Raw genomic sequence first — 24150 nt, 5'->3', positions numbered from 1 at the left:
GCGGATTAATTAGATTTTTTTTTTTTTTGCGGGTGGCAGTTAAACCAATTGGTAAATATATATACATAGTTAAATGTTGTTACCCACATACGAAAAACGAGCAGGCACCTGCAGCATATGCCCCAACAGAAGAAAAAAAAAAAAAAGAGATGGACACTTTTACGGAGCGGAGAAGGGACGCCTCGCCGGGGTCCGGGACCGAGGCCCCTTCCCCCGAGAGGGCCCCACCGGGAGCCGTAGCTGAGGCGATCCGCGAGAAGGGCCCGACGCACGTCCAGGGTCACCACCGCGCCCACCGCACCGACACCCCGCCTCGTCCGCCTTCGCCGCGGCCGGCGTCACGCGCAGCAGGTAAGCAGCTTACCTGCCCGCCACCCCCGTGGCCGGGGGCTCGTAACATGGGTCACTCCGCGCGCTCTGCCCGCGCAGCTTACCTGCCCGCCACCCCTGTTGCCGGGGGCGCGTAACAGGGGTCACTCCGCGCGCAGTGCGCTCACGAAAGGGGTGGGGCTCACCCTGGTTTATATAGAGAGCAGGACGGTGGCCATGGAAGTCGGAACCCGCTAAGGAGTGTGTAACAACCCACCTGCCGAATCAACTAGCCCTGAAAATGGATGGCGCTGGAGCGTGGGCCCATACCTGGCCGTCGCCGGCAGCGAGACGCGCTTGGAGGTGCGCTCAGCGCGGCTCCCATATGATTGCGCACTGGTGTGCGTCTGGGTCATGACAGGGTGGCACGCGAATGTCTGTGCTGCATTGGATCAGTCTCCTTTCTTTAACAGGCAAAAGCTTTATAACCTCACCATACCTGCCAACTTTTGAAATCAGAAAAACCTAGTAGCCAGGGTCCAAGGGCCGCAGGCCCCGGTAGGTCCAGGACAAAGTCCTGGTGGAGGGTTCAGGGCTTCGCCCCCCGACGCAAAATGATTATTAGCATTCAGACAGGTTAAAATGTTGCTAAAACCATCACTTTTCTATCAGTCACAGTGACTTTTCAAAACAAAAATATTACAGCAAAAATCATATGGGTTGATTGGCATGTTTATTCTGTAAGCTAACTTCAATAGTTTGAAATTATTTTGACAGTTAATGCCAGTTATCCTGTCAACCTTTCACAAGACTTCAATTTGTTCATTGAAAGTATAAACAGTATAAACACTTTTTACAGTAAACAAATGGTAAAACAGTACTAAACAATTCCATTAAAAAAAAATTGGTGTCATTATTAACTTTCTGTCCAAGCTTGTATAATCTACTGCCTTGTTCAATTGTAAAAAATATTCTGTGCCTAAAATTCACATTTCTATCACAATTATCATACTGTAAACATGGTAAGCTAACTTCATTAAAATTAATAGTCCTGTCAATAGCATGGAATTACAATTCAAATGTAGTTTTTTTGTAAGCCTTTCAAAAGAATTCAAAATATGAAAAATGAATGAAAATTAATTGAAGCCATCAGACACTTGAAAAGTGGCACATCACATCTCTAATGTAATCATTTGAACTTTTCAACAGAAATAGCACTGCAAAAATATTAAGGACATACTTCTGTATTTTGGTAGTTATGCTGTCAACATTTAACAAGATTTCTTCAACTTGGACTTGAAAGCATAAATAGTATAAACACTTTTAACAGTATGTCGTGCTGTGAAATACAGCCGACAGGATTGTGCACCAAACACGAAGCAAGGCCAAAGCGCACGCGCGCATGGTGCAGGAGAACAAAGGACTTCTTTCATTTAAGGTTTGTGATAAACCATCAAACTCATTCGTTAAAAGGACTCTATAGTAATATAAAGCGAATTTTTCTGGACATTATCATGCAAGAAAAGTTTATTTTTGGGACCGCGATCACCGCGTAATGATTTTTAAAGGTTGCATTACAAACATTTAACTGTCCCATGTGATCAGCCAGTGCGATTGGAAATCCATGCTCAATTATTGCCTCCGTAAATAAAACTTCGGGCGGGTGCGGGCGGATGGCGGGCGGGTGCAGTTCTGATCAAACGTTACATCGGGTGGATGGCGGATGGTTGACGACTTTCTGACGCGGTTGCGGATGAAATAAATTGCCTATCCGCGCATCTCTAATATATATATATATATAAAAGAAATAATTGACTTTCAGTGAATTCTAGCTATAAATATATATTTATTTTATTATATATATATATATATATATATATATATATATATATATATATATATATATATATATATATATATATATATATATGTATGTGTGAGAAAAAAAATCACAAGACTATTTCATCTCTACAGGCCTGTTTCATGAGGGGGGGTACCCTCAATCGTCAGAAAATCTCCTGACGATTGAGGGTACCCCCCCTCATGAAACAGGCCTGTAGAGATGAAATAGTCTTGTGATTTTTTTTCTCACACATACATATATTACGCTCTACTACGGTATCGAGCACTATTTTTTGGATAACCTTATTAAGACATATATATATATATATATATATATATATATATATATATATATATATATATATATATATATATATATATAATCTCCTGACGATTGAGGGTACCCCCCCTCATGAAACAGGCCTGTAGAGATGAAATAGTCTTGTGATTTTTTTCCCACACATACATATATATATATATATATATATATATATATATATATATATATATATATATATATATATATATATATATATATATATATATAAATAATAGAAATACTTGAATTTCAGTGTTCATTTATTTACACATATACACACACATAACATTCATCTACTCAATGTTGAGTTAAGGGTTGAATTGTCCATCCTTGTTCTATTCTCTGTCACTATTTTTCGAACCATGCTGAACACCCTCTCTGATGATGCATTGCTGTGTGGCACGCACAAAAGTGCCTTCATCAAATGCACTAGATGGCAGTATTGTCCTGTTTAAGAGTGTCACAACATCGCTGTTTACGGCAGACGAACTGCTTTACTGCAGACGTTCTTTATATTGTTGGAAAGCGGACTCAGGTCCGCATGGAGCTGGAGGGGGCGTGGCCTCCAGCTCCGCCTGAATTTCGGGAGATTTTCGGGAGAAAATGTGTCCCGGGAGGTTTTCGGGAGAGGCGCTGAATTTCGGGAGTCTCCCGGAAAGTCCGGGAGGGTTGGCAAGTATGGCTGTAACTGAGCTATCAGATCTTGTTATTAATATTGTTATATTGCTAGAATTATTTAACAATGATTCTGAAGCCAGCTCTGAAAATATCGCTATGGGTTTTGTAGGCCTAAATCGAGTTTTCGCGACAGCAAACACGCAGAAGATGTCATGTTTTAAAAAACTTTATTTATGTGCGTGCACAGCGACATCTAGTGGATTGTTATCGCAAGCGCAGGAGAGACACAAAGAAAGGCTACCGCAAAGAAAACAACTTTTATTCTTGAAACTGGTGTGGAACCTCAGTGTATGTTTTAGTCTTTGATTATGTATTTGTGTGAATGAGAATTGAAAAAGTAAACCAAAAATTGGTATATCTTAAATTAATTTTGAAATATAAATATTTTTTATTATAAAACAAAGTGTTATTTTTTCAGTATCGAAGAGCAATAACTTCATCTATGTTTCCTCCTTTCATATTTCGTATAGAAAATTAAAATCAAAATTTTAATTCGTTTATTTTTTTTAAACTCTTTTTTTTCTTCACTCCAGTTAAAGGGATTGCGAGTAGGACTTTTATTGTGAAGGCCGGAACGGAAGTGGGGTTGGTCTAACACGACGATTACTGCAAAAAATGTGACGGACGGTCAAAATTCGGTGTCCGTCTTTCATAGCTCACATTTAATAAGTACATGTTTTACAAGAGCCGTGGTTACATAGGTGACCCCGTAAGACGTCAGAGTGCGAGTTTGACGACATAGCAGCGATGTGGGCGCTTCTTGTCTTAGCAACAATCGTCTTTTGTTACTTGTTACTTTATTATGTTGCGTTCAAGGGCACCAGGAACTTCAGCCCGGCGATGCTGACCGGGAAGACGGTCATCGTCACAGGTAATAATCTTCCGCTTATTACCGACATGGAACATCATCGAGGTTATTGCGACAAGCGTTTTGCAATTTAGTATAAAAACATGATCGATTTGAAGGCCACGTTTGTTTTCACGATTGTTTTCATTGTTAGGTCAACTCTTCTTCTTGCTCATGTCCGCAGATTCGTCACTTATCTTCGCGTATATTATCTTTTTGCCCGTGTCCGCATATTCCTCACTTAGCTTGGCGTATTCAAAAAAAGTACACAAAATGCATTATTCATGATTAAAGTTGTTCCGATACCAAGGTTTTGGTATTAGTACCAAAATGTATGTTGATTATTTTCGATACTTTTCCAAATCAAGCGGACAACAAATAATGTCATGTTTTCATTTTGGCAGAGAATGTTATGATACATGAACCCAGGCCCGGCCCTAACCAATCAGGCGCCCTAGGCAAGATTTTAGGTGGCGCCCCCCCACATCGGCAGTGAAGTGTATATACCAGGGCTCGGCAACTTTTACCAGTCAAAGAGCCATTTTGACCAGTTTCACAAATTATATAAAACAATGGGAGCCGCAAAAATTTTTTGAAATTTTAAATGAAATAACACGGTAGAAAATGGATGGATGGATGGATGCATTCAAAGTTTTTTTTTTTGCTTTGTGCTATGTATAACCAGGGGTCTCAGACACGTTGCCCACACCTTTAGGTGGAATTTGAAAGCTGGTGCGGCACGCGGGTTTTAAATGAATGGCGCTTGTCAGCGTCATGCGTGCCGTGATGGTACAGCATATAGCACCCACTACACCCAGCGTGCCTGATCAGCCACACGTTGTATGGGACTTCCGCTTGCTCACGTAGATAACGGCAAGGCATACTTGGTCAACAACCACACAGGTCACACTGACGGTGGCGGTATAAAAAAACAAAACTTTAACACTCTTACTAATAATGCGCCACACTGTGAACCCACACCAAACAAGAATGACAAACAAATTTCGGGAGAACATCTGCACCGTAACACAACATAAACACAACAGGACAAATACCCAGAATCCCATGCAGCCCTAACTCTTCCGGGATACAATATACCCCCCCCCCACAGTGTGGCGCATTATTAGTAAGAGTGTTAAAGTTTGTTTTTTTTATACCGCCACCGTCAGTGTGACCTGTGTGGTTGTTGACCAAGTATGCCTTGCTGTCACCTACGTGAGCAAGCAGAAGATGTATATTGTATAACAAGTGTTGGGCTGGCACGCTGTTAATACAGATTGTAGAGGGCGCCAAATGTTGTACCATCATGGCACGCCCTTATTATAGCCGTAAGGGTGAAAATCGGTGATTATTAATCCCGGGTGTTTTCTGTGAGAGGCACTGAAATCCAGAAGTCTCACGGGAAAATTGGGGGGTTCAGCAAGTAAACTGCTGAGCCGCATCAGAGTGATCAAAGAGCCGCATGCGGCTCCGGAGCCGCGGGTTGCCGACCCCTGGTATATACTCACAAGAAACCGAATAGCTTTGTCTTTGACCTTTTTTTTTTACTTACAACTATACCTAATATATAAAGGGGTGGAAAAGTGACTATTACCTGCAGGGCAAACATTAGCTAACCAGAAGGCAATAACAATGTAAACAAAAAACACCTGCTTAAAAGATCTAATACAAATGTCCCTGAGGAATGTAAGGTGGGAGTACTGTAATTACCTAACGTTACATTATTATTTTCCATAACAATTTAGCCCCCTCCACAATATTAACCCGACGTTAAAACAGAACTAGCTATTTATTGATTAGCAATTGCCGAGTCATGTAACATTAGCTTAATGCTAAAAAGCCAGGTTACTATCACATTCTGTAACAGACAAATAATTTAATGTAGGCTAACGTTACCTACCTGCTACCTCTGTCTTTTCTTGTTTCTCCTCCTCTTCTTTTCTCTTTTTTCTTCCCTGGGCACCTGACAGTTTTGGCCGTTTTGACATCTTGTGTTGATTTTTTGATGTGTCCAAAAAGAGTCATGATACGGGAAGGGAGGGGGCGCACCATGCGGGGGGAGGAGGGGGCGTAATGTTGTAACAAATAATATTTCTATTAAATAGGCTTTACTTTGCATTTTAATTAACGTGGGATTATTTTTTGTATTTAGAAATAATAGTACCAACTTTTTTTCTTTTTTTTTTCTCCAAAATTTGTGGGACTGGCGTGGCGCCCCCTGATGGGCGGCGCCCTTAGCATTTGCCTATACGGCCTGTGCCACGGGCCGGCCCTGCATGAACCATATGTTTGTTATTGCAATCACAGAAGAACGTTTTCATGAAATAAGATGTTGAACATACTAGATAACTTGTCTTTTAGTAGTAAGTAAACAAACAAAGACTCCTAATTAGTCTGCTGACGTATGCAGTAACATATTGTGTCATTTATACACCTATTATTTTGTACACATTTTTCATCTACTTGGTTATTTCCTGTTAATATCTGCTTACTTCCTGTTTCAACATGTTCCATTTGCACTTCTGTTAAAATGTAATAATCACTTATTCTCTTGTTTGACACCAGGCTGATACTACAAATTTTGGTAGGGATCTGATACCAAGTACCGTATTTTCCGCACTATTAGCCGCACCTAAAAACCACAAATTTACTCAAAAGCTGACAGTGCGGCTTTTAACCCGGTGCGCTTTATATATGGATTAATATTACGATTCATTTTCATAAAGTTTCGATCTCGCAACTTCGGTAAACAGCCGCCATCTTTTTTCCCGGTAGAACAGGAAGCGCTTCTTCTTCTACGCAAGCAACCGCCAAGGTAAGCACCCGCCCCCATAGAACAGAAAGCGCTTCTTCTTCTACTGTAAGCAACCACCCGCCCGCGTAGAAGAAGAAAAAGCGCGCGGATATACCGTACGTTTCATTTCCTTTGTGTGTTTACATCTGTAAAGACCACAAAATGGCTCCTACTAAGCGTCAGGGATCCGGTTCATGAAAAGACGCAATCTCTCCATCCGCACACGGATTACTATTTCACAGCAACTGATATTCCTGTGAACCGCACTGTGGATACAACGGGAGCACGTACGGTGAATATTCGCACCACAGGGAATGAGAAGTCATCCTTCACTGTGGTTCTAGCTTGCCATGCTAATGGCCAGAAACTTCCACCCATGGTGATATTCAAAAGGAAGACCTTGCCAAAAGAGACCTTTCCAGCCGGCGTCATCATAAAAGCTAACTCGAAGGGATGGATGAAGAAAAGATGAGCGAGTGGTTAAGGTAAGTTTAAGTTTACGCGAAGAGGCCGGGTGGCTTTTTTCACGCAGCTCTGTCCATGTTGATATACGTATGTTTGTGATTGCACATTTGCGTACATTTTGGGAGTGAACAGAGTTGTTAGAACGCTGGTTTTTAATATATTATTAAAGTTTGACTGACCTATCTGACTGTTTTTTTGACATTCCTTTAGCGCAGTTAGATGCGGCTTACAACACCGGGCGGCTTATAGGTGGACAAAGTTTTGAAATATGCCGTTCATTGAAGGCGCGGCTTTTAACCCAGGGCGCCTTATGGTGCGGAAAATACGGTAGTTCCAGGATCACAAGCAACTTTATAAACTTTATATGGCCAGTATGACTTTATAAACAATAACAATATGACAAAAGATTTTCTGGTAATAAACATTTTGGATGTAATCATTGTAGCATCAACTTGATCAACTCTTGCACTTGGTATCGTTACAGTCGACATTTGTATAGATCCACCCATTTGTTTACATTCAGTCGCGCTAGCTTGCTGTTAGCGGTGAGCTATTGTATCCTCCTACGGGGTGTAGTGAAGCATGTTTAGCTATTCCTCTACCTCAGTGATAATGGTATATGTAAAAAAAACGTACTTTATTTGTCGCCGTGGAGGCGAGGATTAGTGGTTTAGAAGTAGCTAAAATACTGTGGAGGGGCGTTAGCTGCTAGCTTGCTATGTTTTAATGCAGTAGCGCTTTAGCGTTTATAGTTTCACCTTTATCGTTAGTTTGGAAGCCAAAATGGGTCCACAGCGTGTCATCTCCGTGAAAAAAAGTACTGGTAATTTTCAAAGTACCTTTTGTAATTCACGAGTACCGTGGTACGTTATTAGTACTGTACAACCCGATGAATGATATATTGTAAGAGAACCCATTAATTTGCTATGATGTCATAAATCCCCACAGAATGACATTTACAGTAACACACGTTTATCTTCATGCATATTTCAAGTGTTCATTTCAACCTCCAATGAATTTGGAAAAAGGCGTCATTGGATTATGTTTTGTTGACTACTGACAGTTGTTATTTGGGTGTTGAGTGTAGTTGTTTTGTCAGGAGGCAACGCGGGTATCGGTAAGGCCACCGCTGTGGAACTGGCCAAGAGAGGAGCCCGAGTCATCCTGGCGTGTCGCAACAAGGAGAAAGCCGAGGCCGCCGTGTTTGACATCCGCCAGGTGATGAACTGATACACTTGTTGATTACATCTTTTTTTCTTTAAATAAGTCAGCTGATCTAGTAGGGATGGGCAATGTCAAGATCGCGAGGGACATTTGTATTTATATATATATATGTATATATATACATACATACATACATAAATACATATATATATATATATATATATATATATACGTGCACCATGACAGCAACCACCCACCCACCACCACGAAAAGAATACCTACCGGAATTAATAAAAGGCTATCGATGCTGTCATCTAGCAAAGCTGAATTTGACCAAGCAACCCCCCGTACCAAAAAGCCCTTGATGAAAGCGGATGCAATTTCACCCTCACCTATGAACCCACGCCAGAAAACCAACCAAAAAAGAACAGAAAACGAAACGACATCATCTGGTACAACCCCCCATACAGCAAAAACGTCTCAACTAACATTGGACACAAATTCCTCCATCTGATTGACAAACACTTTCCCAAAGACAACATCCTAAGAAAAGTATTCAACAAGAACAACATTAAATTGAGCTACAGCTGTATGAACAATATATACGACAAATTATCTCAAACCACAACAAAACAATTGCAAATGAGCCGTCGGCCCCCGGACAGAGCGACTCCAAAACCAACAAAGGCTGCAACTGCCGAAAGAAACCTGATTGCCCTCTCAACGGGGGGTGCTTACAAACATCAGTTGTCTACCAATCTAAGGTAACACGCAAGGACATTAACACATCCGACACATATGTAGGATTAACCGAGGGAGAGTTCAAAACCAGATGGAACAATCACAAGGCTTCTTTCAGGAACCAAAACCTGCGGAATACCACAGAACTCAGCAAACACATTTGGGACCTCAAAGACAATAATGTTGAATATTCAATAACATGGCAAATTCTTGCATCCAGCACACCTTACAATAGTGGTAATAAAAGATGCAACCTATGCTTGAAAGAGAAACTGTTTATTATTTACCGTCCAGACCTGTCATCCCTCAACAAGCGCAGCGAAATTGTAACAGCATGCCGCCACAGACGGAAACACCTCCTAGGTAACACATGAGCCAATCACCACGCCCCTACGCCAGCCTGTACCCACCCACTCTGTGCCCTATATAAACCATGGTATGTGAATGCTCCCATTAAAATCTCCTGATGATTGAGGGAACCCCCTCATGAAACAGGCCTGTAGAGATGAAATAGTCTTGTGATTTTTTTTCCCACACATACATATATATATATATATATATATATATATATATATATACATACAAAAAAAATATATTGAATACATTCTTTATTGCCATCGATTACGTGTCTATTGCGATACATGGAGCGCCAAGCCCTATTTCATCCTATGACTTGATTCAGCAAAAAAAAGTCAATCAACAAATGACAAAATTTATCAACATTTGAAGCCCTGATAGAAGTTTTGTCTTCCAGGAGACCGGCAATGCTCAAATTGTGTTCATGCACTTGGATCTAGCGAGCTTGAAGTCTGTTCGCAGCTTTGTTGACACCTTCTTGAAATCTGAGCCCAGATTGGACATTCTCATCAACAATGCAGGTAAGGTAGATATTATTTTTATTATTAATATTATTATTATTATTATTATTTTTATTTTATTTTTTTATTATTAATATAATTATTATTTTTATTTTATTACTAATATTATTGTTATTTGTATATTATTATTATTCATAATAATTATAGTATTATTGTTTTATATATTTTGTATTATTAATATTTTTGAGAGGAGCCAGATGAGGTGGTTCGGGCATCTGGTCAGGATGCCACCCGATCGCCTCCCTAGGGAGGTGTTTAGGGCACGTCCGACCGGTAGGAGGCCGCGGGGAAGACCCAGGACACGTTGGGAAGACTATGTCTCCCGGCTGGCCTGGGAACGCCTCGGGATCCCCCGGGAGGAGCTGGACGAAGTGGCTGGGGAGAGGGAAGTCTGGGCTTCCCTGCTTAGGCTGCTGCCCCCGCGACCCGACCTCGGATAAGCGGAGGAAGATGGATGGATGGATGGAATATTACTATCATTAATATAATTATTATTTTTATTATTATTATTTCCATCCATCTTCTTCCGCTTATCCGAGGTCGGGTCGCGGGGGCAGCAGCCTAAGCAGGGAAGCCCAGACTTCCCTCTCCCCAGCCACTTCGTCCAGCTCTTCCCGTGGGACCCCGAGGCGTTCCCAGGCCAGCCGGGAGACATAGTCTTCCCAACGTGTCCTGGGTCTTCCCCGTGGCCTCCTACCGGTCGGACGTGCCCGAAACACCTTCCTAGGGAGGCGTTCGGGTGGCATCCTGACCAGATGCCCGAACCACCTCATCTGGCTCCTCTCGATGTGGAGGAGCAGCGGCTTTACTTTGAGCTCCCCCCGGATGACAGAGCTTCTCACCCTATCTCTAAGGGAGAGCCACACCACTCGGCGGCGGAAACTCATTTCGGCCGCTTGTACCCGTGATCTTGTCCTTTCGGTCATGACCCAAAGCTCATGACCATAGGTGAGGATGGGAACGTAGATCGACCGGTAAATCGAGAGCTTTGCCTTCCGGCTCAGCTCCTTCTTCACCACAACGGATCGATACAGCGTCCGCATTACTGAAGACGCCGCACCGATCCGCCTGTCGATCTCACGATCCACTCTTCCCCCACTCGTGAACAAGACTCCGAGGTACTTGAACTCCTCCACTTGGGGCAAGATCTCCTCCCCAACCCGGAGCTGGCACTCCACCCTTTTCCGGGAGAGAACCATGGACTCGGACTTGGAGGTGCTGATTCCTATCCCAGTCGCTTCACACTCGGCTGCGAACCGATCCAGTGAGAGCTGAAGATCTTGGCCGGAGGAAGCCATCAGGACCACATCATCTGCAAATAGCAGTGACCTAATCCTGCAGCCACCAAACCAGATCCACTCAACGCCTTGACTGCGCCTAGAAATTCTGTCCATAAAGTTTATGAACAGAATGGGTGACAAAGGGCAGCCTTGGCGGAGTCCAACCCTCACTGGAAACGTGTCCGACTTACTGCCGGCAATGCGAACCAAGCTCTGGCACTGATTATACAGGGAGCGGACTGCCACAATCAGACAGTCCGTTACCCCATACTCTCTGAGCACTCCCCACAGGACTTCCCGAGGGACACGGTCGAATGCCTTCTCCAAGTCCACAAAACACATGTAGACTGGTTGGGCAAACTCCCATGCACCCTCAAGGACCCTGCCGAGAGTATAGAGCTGGTCCACAGTTCCACGACCAGGACGAAAACCACACTGTTCCTCCTGAATCCGAGGTTGGACTATCCGGCGTAGCCTCCTCTCCAGTACACCTGAATAGACCTTACCGGGAAGGCTGAGGAGTGTGATCCCACGATAGTTGGAACACACCCTCCGGTTCCCCTTCTTAAAGAGAGGAACCACCACCCCGGTCTGCCAATCCAGAGGTACCGCCCCCGATGTCCACGCGATGTTGCAGAGTCTTGTCAACCAAGACAGCCCCACAGCATCCAGAGCCTTAAGGAACTCCGGGCGGATCTCATCCACCCCCGGGGCCTTGCCACCGAGGAGCTTTTTAACTACCTCGGCAACCTCAGCCTAAATTATTATTTATTATTGTTAATATAATCATTCTTATTATTAATACTATTGTTATTATTATTTTATTATTATTATTATTATTATTTGTGTTTTATTATTAATATTATTATTATTTCTATAATAATATATTTATTACTTACTTCCTCCCACCTCCAAAGACATGCACCTGGGGATAGGTTGATTGGCAACACTAAATGGTCCCTAGTGTGTGAATGTGAGTGTGAATGTTCTGTGTTGGCCCTGCTATGAGGTGGTGACTTGTCCAGGGTGTACCCCGCCTTCCACCCGAATGCAGCTGAGATAGGCTCCAGCACCCCCCCGCGACCCCGAAAGGGACAAGCGGTAGAAAATGGATGGATGGATTATTGTTCATCGACGTCCCACTGGGGTGAGTTTTTCCTTGCCCTTATGTGGGCTCTGTACCGAGGATGTCGTCGTGGCTTGTGCAGCCCTTTGAGACACTTGTGATTTAGGGCTATATAAATAAACATTGATTGATTCCATATTTTATTTAGAATTAATTTATTATACTTTTTTATTAATAATATTAATAATACTTTGTATTAGTATTATTTGTTATTAATATTAATATTATTATTTGTATTTTAGTATTAATATTATTATTTATTTTTATTTTTTATTATGATTATTTTTACTATTGTGTGCATGTGAATCAATGCAGTTTGGACACCCTGACTTGAAACAGTTGTGAGTCAAATGGGAGTTCTGCCCCAACACAGGTCACATGGGTCCCGGACGCACACGAGAGGGCTTTGGAATGGCGTTGGGGGTCAACCACCTGGGTCACTTCCTGCTCACCAACCTTCTCCTGGAGCGCATGCGCCGGTGCGGAGCGGCTCGGGTGGTGAACGTGGCCTCGCTTCTCCACCGCCTCGGCACCGTGGACTTCTCCCTGCTGGCGTCCCACAAGGACTTGGTGTCGGGCCAGTCCACCTGGCAGGACTTCCGGGCCTACTGCAGCAGCAAGCTGTGCAACCTGCTCTTCACCAGGGAGCTGGCTAACAGGCTGGAGGGGTCAGAGGTCACCTGCTACAGCCTACATCCAGGTCAGTGAAGGGCTCACTGCTATCATCTTTGTCCATATTTCACCTCTATAAGCCACACCCACTAAATTCTAGAAGAAAACAATGTTTTTCCATATATTCTATTTTTATTTTATTGCATACTTGCCAACCTTGAGACCTCCGATTTCGGGAGGTGGGGGCGTGGTTGGGGGCGTGGTTAAGATATATATATATATACCGTATTTTCCGCACCATAAGGCGCCCTGGGTTATAAGCCGCGCCTTCAATGAACGGCATATTTCAAAACTTTGTCCACCTATAAGCCGCCCCGTGTTGTAAGCCGCATCTAACTGCGCTAAAGGAATGTCAAAAAAACAGTCAAATAGGTCAGTCAAACTTTAATAATATATTAAAAACCAGCGTGATGTGGGCGCGCATGGAGTCGTATATCAACATGGACGGAGCTGCGTGAAAAAAGCCACCCGGCCTCTTCGCGTAAACTTACCTTAACCACTCCCTCATCTTTTCTTCATCCATCCATCCCTTCGAGTTAGCTTTTATGATGACGCCGGCTGGAAAGGTCTCTTTTGGCAAGGTCTTCCTTTTGAATATCACCATGGGTGGAAGTTTCTGGCCATTAGCATGGCAAGCTAGAACCACAGTGAAGGATGACTTCTCATTCCCTGTGGTGCGAATATTCACCGTACGTGCTCCCGTTGTATCCACAGTGCGGTTCACAGGAATATCAAAAGTCAGTGGAACCTCGTCCATGTTGATAATGTTCTCTGGCCGGATCTTTTTTTCAGCTATCTTGTTTTTACAATATGCACGGAAAGTAGCCAGCTTTTCTTGAAAGTCTTTAGGCAGTTGCTGTGAAATAGTAGTCCGTGTGCGGATGGAGAGATTGCGTCTTTTCATGAACCGGAAACCTGTCGCTTAGTAGGAGCCATTTTGTGGTCTTTACAGATGTAAACACACAAAGGAAATGAAACGTAATATCCGCGCGCTTCTTCTTCTTCTACGCGGGCGGGTGGTTGCTTACAGTAGAAGAAGAAGCGCTTCCTGTTCTATGGGGGCGGGTGCTTACCTTGGCGGTTGCTTGCGTAGAAGAAGAAGCACTTCCTGTTCTACGGGGAAAAAAGATGGCGGCTGTTTACCGTAGTTGCGAGACCGAAACTTTATGAAAATGAATCTTAATATTAATCCATATATAAAGCGCACCGGGTTATAAGCCGCACTGTCAGCTTTTGAGTAAATTTGTGGTTTTTAGGTGCGGCTAATAGTGCGGAAAATACGGTATATAAGAAATACTTGACTTTCAGTGAATTCTAGCTATATATATATATATATATATATATATATATATATATATATATATATATATATATAAATAAAATAAATACTTGAATTTCAGTGTTCATTTACAAACTACAACTCACAAACACTTTAGAGTTAGGCTCCACCATCAGAATGTGTACTTAAACTTATAAAGATCACATGGATATTATTCAGTGAGTTGATTCACCAAAACTAACCTGTTATACAGGAGGAAAAAGCGCACAGGACGTTTCAATTGTTCACAGACTGGTCGCTCTCATCAGAATGACAAGCCACTTCCGGTCTGCAGGTGATAGCATTCAATTGGGAAGAAACGCCCCAACTGCCCCCTACTGACCAATGTGAATACTTATAAATGTGTAATGACAGCTCCAAAAACGAATTCAAACCACAAAATAAAATAAATAAATCAACACAAAAATGTGACACATTATGGGTGGGTCACATATGCATGTACAGTAGATGGCAGTATTGTCCTGTTTAAAAGTGTCACAACATTGCTGTTTACGGCAGACGAACTGCTTTACGGTAGACACTGTTGTTGTGTGTTGTCAACACGTCACTCAGGTCCGCCTGAATTTCGGGAGTTTTTCGGGAGAAAATTTGTCCCGGGAGGTTTTCGGGAGAGGCGCTGAATTTCGGGAGTCTCCCGGGAAAATCCGGCAGGGTTGGCAAGTATGTTTTATTGTGAAGTTCTAGTCTTATCTGTACTGTGAGTGATGGCCACACGCAGTGTGCCTCTCCTACACTAGGGGGCGACTGTGGTCACTTCATCTTGTTCAGCCACTTTAGATGTAAACACAGTAGAAGAAGACAATGCTACATGCTAATTAACGAGCACTAGTAACTTTCAAGCGCCGGATCTAGCAGATAAGTACAACTTTCCACTGCTTTTTGATGTTTTTGGTAATGTTTTAATGTGTTTAAAGGACACTTGTGGTTATTAGTCGTTTTTTTTAGTCAACTTTTTAAGAGAATACTGACATATTTCAGCGTCCGGTAGCTGTATTTTGTGCTTGTTTGATTGGTTGAAACGGAATGAAACGTCACTACAGCTCACGTTGGATTGGCTAAACAGAGTCACGTGACAGTGCCTGCCGGAAGTAGGATCGCTGACATAATACGTTTTAGCAAGCCATAATCAAAAGATTATAAATAAATATAACGATCGGAATGTAACGGAGTAAAATTAGCGTGTCTTCTTTGGGAACATTCTGACACTTATTAAACAAGTCAGTAGGTCTTTATTTCATCATTTGCTGACATATTCCATCTCACTTTGTGCTTGTTTGATTGGTTGAAACGGAATGAAACGTCACTACAGCTCACGTTGGATTGGCTAAACAGAGTCACGTGACAGTGCCTTCCGGAAGTAGGATCGCTGACATAATCAAAAGATTATAAATAAATATAACGATCGGAATGCAACTCAATGTAACGGAGTAAAAGTAGCGTGTCTTCTTTGGGAACATTCTGACACTTATTAAACAAGTCGGTAGGTCTTTATTTCATCATTTGCTGACATATTTCAGCTTCCTATAGCTGTACTTTGTGCTTGTTTGATTGGTTGAAACAGAATCAGACGTCACTAAAGCTTACGTGGGATTGGCTAAACAGAGTCACGTGACAGTGGTTGCCGGAAGCAGGGTCGCTAACATAAGAACACGTCTTTGCAAGCCATAATCAATAATTATAAATAATTGTGATAGAAATAAATGTAACGGAGTAAAAGTAGCGTTTCTTCTTTGAGAACATTCTGACACAAGTCAGTAGAATTGATTAACGTGGACCCCGACTCAAACAAGTTGAAAAACTTATTGTGATGTTACCATTTAGTGGTCAATTGTACGGAATGTGTACTTCACTGTGCAATCTACTAATTAAAGTCTCAATCAATCAGGTCTCTATATATATATTTTTTTTTTATTTAAATTTTATAAACCTTTATTTATAAATTTCAACATAGTCATTCACATCGACGTCCCACTGGGGGGAGTTTTTCCTTGCCCTTATGTGGGCTCTGTACCGAGGATGTCGTTGTGGCTTGTGCAGCCCTTTGAGACACTTGTGATTTAGGGCTATATAAATAAACATTGATTGATTGATTGATTGATTGATTTACAAACAGTTGAGAAATAATAATCAAAATTAAAGCTGCAAGCAGCATTGGTCGGGCCCGCATATTTGGCAGGTGCTAATCCTAAGTGTCCCAATACGTTTGTCAAGTTTGAGAAGTGTCCCAAAACTTTTGTCCAGTGTAAGTGTCCCAATACTTTTGTTCAGTGGTAGTCCTTAGTGTCCGAATACTTTTGTCCAGTGGTAGTCATAAGTGTCCCAATACTTTTGTCCAGTGGTAGTCCTAAGTGTCCCAATACTTTTGTCAAGTTTTAGTCCCAAGTGTCCCAATACTTTTGTCCAGTGGTAGTCCCAAGTGTCCGAATACTTTTGTCCAGTGGTAGTCATAAGTGTCCCAATACTTTTGTCCAGTGGTAGTCCTAAGTGTCCCAATACTTTTGTCAAGTTTTAGTCCCAAGTGTCCCAATACTTTTGTCCAGTGTAAGTGTCCCAATACTTTTGTCCAGTTGCCCAATACTTTTGTTCAGTGGTAGTAGTAAGTGTCCCAATACTTTTGTCAAGTTGTAGTCCCAAGTGTCCCAATACTTTTGTAAAGTGGTAGTCATAAGTGTCCCAATACTTTTGTTCAGTTTTCGTCATAAGTGTCCCAATACTTTTGTCTACTTTTAGTCCGAAGTGTCCCAATACTTTTGTCTAGTGTACCTACCTTGTCTGCATTGTGTGGGCACGCTGGTGCTTCCTGCTTTTAAGCAGCCATCTTGAAAAAACAGCAGCATCAGCGCAGCGGGTCTTTGAAGGGTCATAAAATCAAAACCGGAGCAGTTAGAAACATTCTTTCGATAACTTTTATTTGGAAGGGTTCAATCTCTCTCCTGTGTAAGTTTTAAGCTGAAACAACAAACGCGCTCAGAGGAGATAATGTTTGAAGAGAAGTGACCGGTTTATAAAACAATTTTGTTTTGAAGGGGAAATTGCAAACTTCCTGTTGATTTTTGCTGAGGGTTGTCAATCTATGAAATGTAGGTCTAAGTGAGACCTACATAGAGGTTTTTGTTTCATGTCTCTCCGACCTTCCCAGTGGGAGTTATAGGCAGTTTTGTCATTTGTTTCTTCCGAGGAGCAGTTGTTTCTGCGTTTCATAAAAAAATTGCGGTAGAGCACAATTTTGAGATTTGGGGTTAGGTTTTTTTCATTAGATCACAATTTTAGCCAGTCCTGATGTGTGTGTTCAGTTTGGTGAGTTTTGAAGCATGTCAAGGGGGTCAAATTACAGCTCAAAGAGGCAAAAGTGACTGTTTTTAGTACTTTTTTGTCTTGAAGGGGGAATTGCCAACTTCCTGTTGATTTTTGCCCGAGGATGTACTATTATGAAAACTAGGTCTGAGTCAGACCTACATAGAGGTTTTTGTTTCATGCCTTTCCGACCTTCCTAGTGGGAGTTACAGGCAGTCTAGTTTTTCTTTCCTAGGGGGCGCTAGAGCGCAATTTTGAGTTTTGAGGGTTGGTTTTTAGACTAAAAAGTTTTGCCAGAAATTACTGATGTGTGTGTCAAATTTGGTGAGTTTTGAAGCATGTTAAAGGGGTCAAATTACAGCGCAAAGTTGCGGAAGAATAATAATAATTAAAGCTGCAAGCAGCGTTGGTCGGGCCCGCGTATTTGGCAGGTGCTAGTCCTAACTGTCCCAATACTTTTGTCCAGTGGTAGTCATAAGTGTCCCAATACTTTTGTCTACTTTTAGTCTGAAGTGTCCCAAGACTTTTGTCTAGTGTACCTACCTTGTCTGCATTGTGTGGGCACGTTGGTGCTTCCTGCTTTTAAGCAGCCATCTTACAAAAACAGCAGCGCAGCAGCATCAGCGCAGTGGTTCTTTGAAGGCTCATAAAATCAAAACCGGAGCAGTTATAAAAAAGCGCTTCTGTTGTTGTAATCACAAGGGTTCAATCTCTCTCCTGTGTTAGTTTGAAGGCGAAACAACAAACGCGCTCAGAGGAGTTTGTTTTTGAAGGAAGGTGACTGGTTTTTACAAAGAATTTGTTTTGAAGGGGGAATAGCAAACTTCCTGTTGATTTTTGCTGGGGGTTGTCAATTTATGAAATGTAGGTCTAAATGAGACCTACATAGAGGTTTTTGTTTCATGTCTCTCCGACCTTCCCAGTGGGAGTTACATTGCATAAGGACTCCCTTCGGGAGTCCTTATGCAATGGGCCATGCGGGCCCTAAAAAACCTTAGAAATTCAATAGGTCCTTATGTCCCATTGCATAAGGAGTCCTTTTGCAATGGGCCATGCGGGCCCTAATAAGTACAAAAACAGTACAAAACAGCGCCAGGGGGTTGTAAATTCAAAGTAACTAAAATAGAATGCAATATATATATATATATATATATATATATATATATATATATATATATATATATATATATATATATATATATAAAGTGCAAAGCCATAGGCTCACACAATTTCTGTAAATAACTTAAATGTGGAACACAGCATCATCGTTTTCACAGCTTTTTGGTTGTTAGAGTTAGAGAGTGTTTTAACGTAGAGTTCTAATTCTTTTTTAAAGGCACAAAAAACAGGTCGTGTATTGAGAAACTTACATGAGAACACGTCTTTGCAAGCCATAATCAATAATTAGGGCCCGCATGGCCCATTGCATAAGGACTCCCTTTGGGAGTCCTTATGCAATGGGACATAAGGACCTATTGAATTTCTAAGGTTTTATTCTTTATTCTTCCGCCGCCACATTAAACTGTAATTTGACCCACTTAACATGCTTCAAAACTCACCATATTTGACCCACACATCAGGACCTGCGAAAATTATCTTTTTAAAAAAAAAAAAAACCTCAAAACTCAAAATTCTCCCACTAGGAAGATCGGAGAGACATGAAACAAAAACCTGTATGTAAGTCTGACTTAGACCTAGTTTTCATCATTGTATATCATCGGGCAAAAATCAACAGGAAGTTGGCAATTCCCCCTTCAAGACAAAAAAGTACTAAAAACAGTCACTTTTGCCTCTTTGAGCTGTAATTTGACCCCCTTAACATGCTTCAAAACTCACCGAACTGAACACACACATCAGGACTGGCAAAAATTGCGATCTAATAAAAAAACCTAACCCCAAATCTCAAAATTGTGCTCTAGCGCAATTTTTTAATGAAACGCACAAAAAACTGCTCCTTGGATGAATAAACTGACAAAACTGCCTGTAACTTCCACTGGGAAGGTCGGAGAAACATGAAACAAAAACCTCTATGTAGGGCTCACTTAGACCCACATTTCATAAATTGACAACCCCCAGAAAAAATCAACAGGAAGTTTGCTATTCCCCCTTCAAAACAAATTTTTTGTAAAAACCGGTCACCTTCCTTCAAAAACTATCTCCTCTGAGCGCGTTTGTCGTTTCGGCTTCAATCTAACACAGGAGAGAGATTAAACCCTTGTGTATAAAATAACAGAACAGCGTTTTAATACCTGCTCCGGTTTTGATTTTATGACCCTTCAAAGACCCGCTGCGCTGATGCTGCTGCGCTGCTGTTTTTTTAAGATGGCTGCTTAAAAGCAGGAAGCACCAGCGTGCCCACACAATGCAGACAAGGTAGGTACACTAGACAAAAGTATTGGGACACTTCAGACTACCACCGGACAAAAGTATTGGGACACTTCAGACTACCACCGGACAAAAGTATTGGGACACTTAGGCCGAAAACTGGACAAAAGTATTGGGACACTTGGGACTACAACTTGACAAAAGTATTGGGACACTTAGGACTACAACTTGCCAAAAAGTATTGGGACACTTGGGATTAAAACTGGACAAAAGTATTGGGACACTTAGGGCTACAATTTGCCAAAAGTATTGGGACACTTGGGATTAAAACTGGACAAAAGTATTGGGACACTTAGGACTTGCACCTGCCAAATACGCGGGCCCGACCAATGCTGCTTGCAGCTTTAATTATAAATAATTGTGATAGAAATAAATGTAACGGTCGGAATGAAAGTCAATGTAACGGAGTAAAAGTAGCGCTTCTTTTCAAAAATACTCAAGTAAAAGTATGTTACATTACAACTCTGACAAGTACAATTTATCCAAAGAGTAACTTAAGTGAGTACATGTAGTGTGTTACAGCAGTGCTATAGTGTACTATTTGAGTGTCTTAGTACTGCACCATAACAACACTCTGCTCTCAACTCTTCACACAAACTACATTTGAGTTCATGTTTAGATTACGGCCATTTTCCCTGCTCTTCACAGGAGTCATCAACACCCAGCTGTGTCGCAACATGAGCTGGTGGCTGACGACTTTACAGACGCCCTTCGCCAAGCTCTTCTTCCTGGACCCCGAGGGCGGCGCCCAGTGCACGCTTTACTGCGCCCTGCAGGAGGGCATCGAGGCGCTGAGCGGGCGCTTTTTCTCCAACTGCGCCGTGCGGCAGGTGGCACGCAGAGGGCGAGACGACGCCACGGCCAGAAAACTGTGGGAGGTGAGCGAGAGACTGACCCACATGTCGTGATCTCGTCTCTACGTCGTGACGTCACACTAAGTACTAAGAAATACGTTTTGGAGTGAAGACGTTCAAGTAGAGTTTATGATTGAGAGGACATTTTCCTTAACGCTGTGACAGAAGGAAAGTTTTTAGTCATTTACTTTGGTCCAGAAAAGCAAATATTCATTCACGAGTACAGTAGCAGTACCGTATTTTCCGCACTATAAGGCGCACCTAAAAACCACAAATTTTCTCAAAAGCTGACAGTGCGCCTTATAACCCGGTGCGCTTTATATATGGATTAATATTAAGATTCATTTTCATAAAGTTTCGGTCTCGCAACTTCGGTAAACAGCCGCCATCTTTTTTCCCGGTAGAACAGGAAGCGCTTCTTCTTCTACGCAAGCAACCGCCAAGGTAAGCACCCGCCCCCATAGAAGAGGAAGCGCTTCTTCTTCTACTGTAAGCAACCACCCGCCCGCGTACAAGAAGAAAAAAGCGCGCGGATATTACCGTACGTTTCATTTCCTTTGTGTGTTTACATCTGTAAAGACCACAAAATGGCTCCTACTAAGCGACCGGGATCCGGTTGATGAAAAGACGCAATCTCTCCATCCGCACACGGATTACTATTTCACAGCAACTGATATTCCTGTGAACCGCACTGTGGATACAACGGGAGCACGTACGGTGAATATTCGCACCACAGGGAATGAGAAGTCATCCTTCCCTGTGGTTCTAGCTTGCCATGCTAATGGCCAGAAACTTCCACCCATGGTGATATTCAAAAGGAAGACCTTGCCAAAAGAGACCTTTCCAGCCGGCGTCATCATAAAAGCTAACTCGAAGGGATGGATGAAGAAAAGATGAGCGAGTGGTTAAGGTAAGTTTAAGTTTACGCGAAGAGGCCGGGTGGCTTTTTTCACGCAGCTTCGTCCATGTTGATATACGACTCCATGCGCGCCCACATCACGCTGGTTTTAATATATTATTAAAGTTTGACTGACCTATCTGACTGTTTTTTTGACATTCCTTTAGCGCAGTTAGATGCGGCTTATAACACGGGGCGGCTTATAGGTGGACAAAGTTTTGAAATATGCCGTTCATTGAAGGCGCGGCTTATAACCCAGGGCGCCTTATGGTGCGGAAAATACGGTACTTTGACTTCTTTCATGACAGAGATAGTATTTACAGTAGCAGTACTTTGACATTTTTCATGACAGGAATAGTATTGGAATAATTGTTTGTAAGTTATCACAAAAAGAAACGTTGTATTACATTATGTTCCTGATAAGAAGATGAAGGCTGTCTTTCGAGGCCTAACAAGAGGAAGAAGGCTGGTGAAACGCCACTGTGATTTCAACACGGACAGATGGCAGGATCTGCTCAACTTCCAGAGGAACTCTCTTTGAAGTGTTAAACGAACTCTCTTTGAAGTATTTCACAAACTCTCTTCCAACTATTTTGGTAACCGAGGTCAACGCTATTTACGACCCGCTGCCCTCTTGAAGTCGCTGTGGTCAGGAGACGGGAGGGGTTGTTATCCATTGTCCTCCCAACACCTGCCCCAGCTGGATCCAGGAAGAGCCCAAGCCCGAGAAATCCCACTTCTTGGTCTTCAAAGCGACCGAAAACAATGACTGTTTTTACATACTTCCCATTCCTGCTGTGACATGTGTTGGTGCGTGAACGTTGAACATCTGAATAAAAGAGGAGACGAAAACCTTCTTGGTCAGAGCGTGGTGCAGGACTGTACAGAGAGTGCAGTGGCCATGTCTCTCCTCAATATCGAGTCCAAATTGAATTCTGTCTCTGTTCGATTCCTTGCCTTTTGTCTTGTTTAATAGATGTCCTCAGTGTTTGAACGTGACAAATAGTATTTACAGTAGCAGTACTTTGACTTCTTTCATGACAGGGGTAGTATTTAAAAGGAATTCTTTGGCACAACTTCATGCTTTTCAGAAAGAAAACGACCTTTCAGATGATAAATATTGTTTGAGGAACGCAATAAAAAGCCACTTAATTGAACGGTTTAAAAGAGGAGAAAACACGAAATAAATAAAAATCAAATTTTCAAACATAGTTTATCTTCAATTTCGACTCTTTAAAATTCAAAATTCAACCGACAAAAAGAAGAGAAAAACTAGCTAATTTGAATCTTTTTGAAAAAATTAAAAAAAATAATTTATGGAACATCATTAGTCATTTTTCCTGATTAAGATACATTTTAGAATTTTGATGACATGTTTTTAAATTGGTTAAAATCCAATCTGCACTTTGTCAGAATATTTAACAAATTGGACCAAGCTATATTTCTAACAAAGACAAATCAGTATTTCTTCTAGATTTTCCAGAACAAAAATTTGAAAAGAAATTCAAAATACTTTGAAATAAGATTTAAATTTGATTCTACAGATTTTCTAGATTTGCCAGAATATTTTTTTTGAATTTTAATCACGGTAAGTTTGAAGAAATATTTCACAAATATTCTTCGTCGAAAAACCAGAAGCTAAAATATTTATTATTCTTTACAATAAAAAAAATAAAAAAAAGTTTACTTGAACATTGATTTAAATTGTCAGGAAAGAAGAGGAAGAAATTTGTTTAAAAATCCTAAAATAATTTTTAAGGTTGTATTTTTTCTCTAAAATTGTATTTCTAAAAGTAATAAGAAGCAAAGTAAAAAAAATAAATGAATTTATTTAAACAAGTGAAGACCCATCCATCCATCCATTTTCTACCGCTTATTCCAAGTGAAGACCAAGTCTTTAAAATATTTTCTTGGATTTTCAAATTTCTATTTGAGTTTTGTCTCTTTTAGAATTAAAAATGTCGAGCAAAGCGAGACCAGCTTGCTAGTAAATAAATACAATTTAAAAAATAGAGGCAGCTCACTGGTAAGTGCTGCTCTTTGAGCTATTTTTAGAACAGGCCAGCGGGCGACTGATCTGGTCCTTACGGGCTACCTGGTGACCGCGGGCACCGCGTTGGTGACCCCTGCCCTAGTATATACAATAATATAAATATTTCATTTAGGATTATTTCATATCTTCATTTAAATAAAAATATATTTGTATCTTTTTTAGATACAGTCAATAAATAATGTGAACATGTATCATAACATGGACATCTAAGA

The 24150-nt window shown here is 41.6% G+C and overlaps 1 protein-coding gene across 3 annotated transcripts; it reads left to right on the top strand.

Annotated features, from left to right (window-relative positions):
* The first annotated feature begins 3749 nt into the window (after positions 1-3749).
* Positions 3750-22818, top strand: LOC133572853 (dehydrogenase/reductase SDR family member 13-like). Of its 3 annotated transcripts, none has more exons than XM_061925911.1 (6): positions 3750-4019; positions 8354-8472; positions 9914-10037; positions 12817-13143; positions 20782-21011; positions 22332-22818. In XM_061925911.1, the coding sequence occupies exons 1-6, from the start codon at positions 3896-3898 to the stop codon at positions 22335-22337; spliced, it is 930 nt and encodes a 309-aa protein (XP_061781895.1). In that variant the 5' UTR covers positions 3750-3895; the 3' UTR covers positions 22338-22818. The 3 variants fall into 3 exon arrangements, with proteins under 3 accessions (XP_061781895.1, XP_061781894.1, XP_061781896.1); XM_061925912.2 differs by lacking the exon at positions 22332-22818 and having other exon boundaries at positions 3757-3857; positions 3965-4019; positions 20782-21582; XM_061925910.2 differs by lacking the exon at positions 22332-22818 and having other exon boundaries at positions 20782-21575.
* The last annotated feature ends 1332 nt before the right edge of the window (positions 22819-24150 follow it).

Source organism: Nerophis lumbriciformis, linkage group LG30, assembly GCF_033978685.3.
Source record: "Nerophis lumbriciformis linkage group LG30, RoL_Nlum_v2.1, whole genome shotgun sequence".
Classification (NCBI taxonomy): domain Eukaryota; kingdom Metazoa; phylum Chordata; class Actinopteri; order Syngnathiformes; family Syngnathidae; genus Nerophis; species Nerophis lumbriciformis.
The sequence above is the reverse complement of the archived record's forward strand: the minus strand, read 5'-3'. Positions and strand labels throughout refer to the sequence as shown.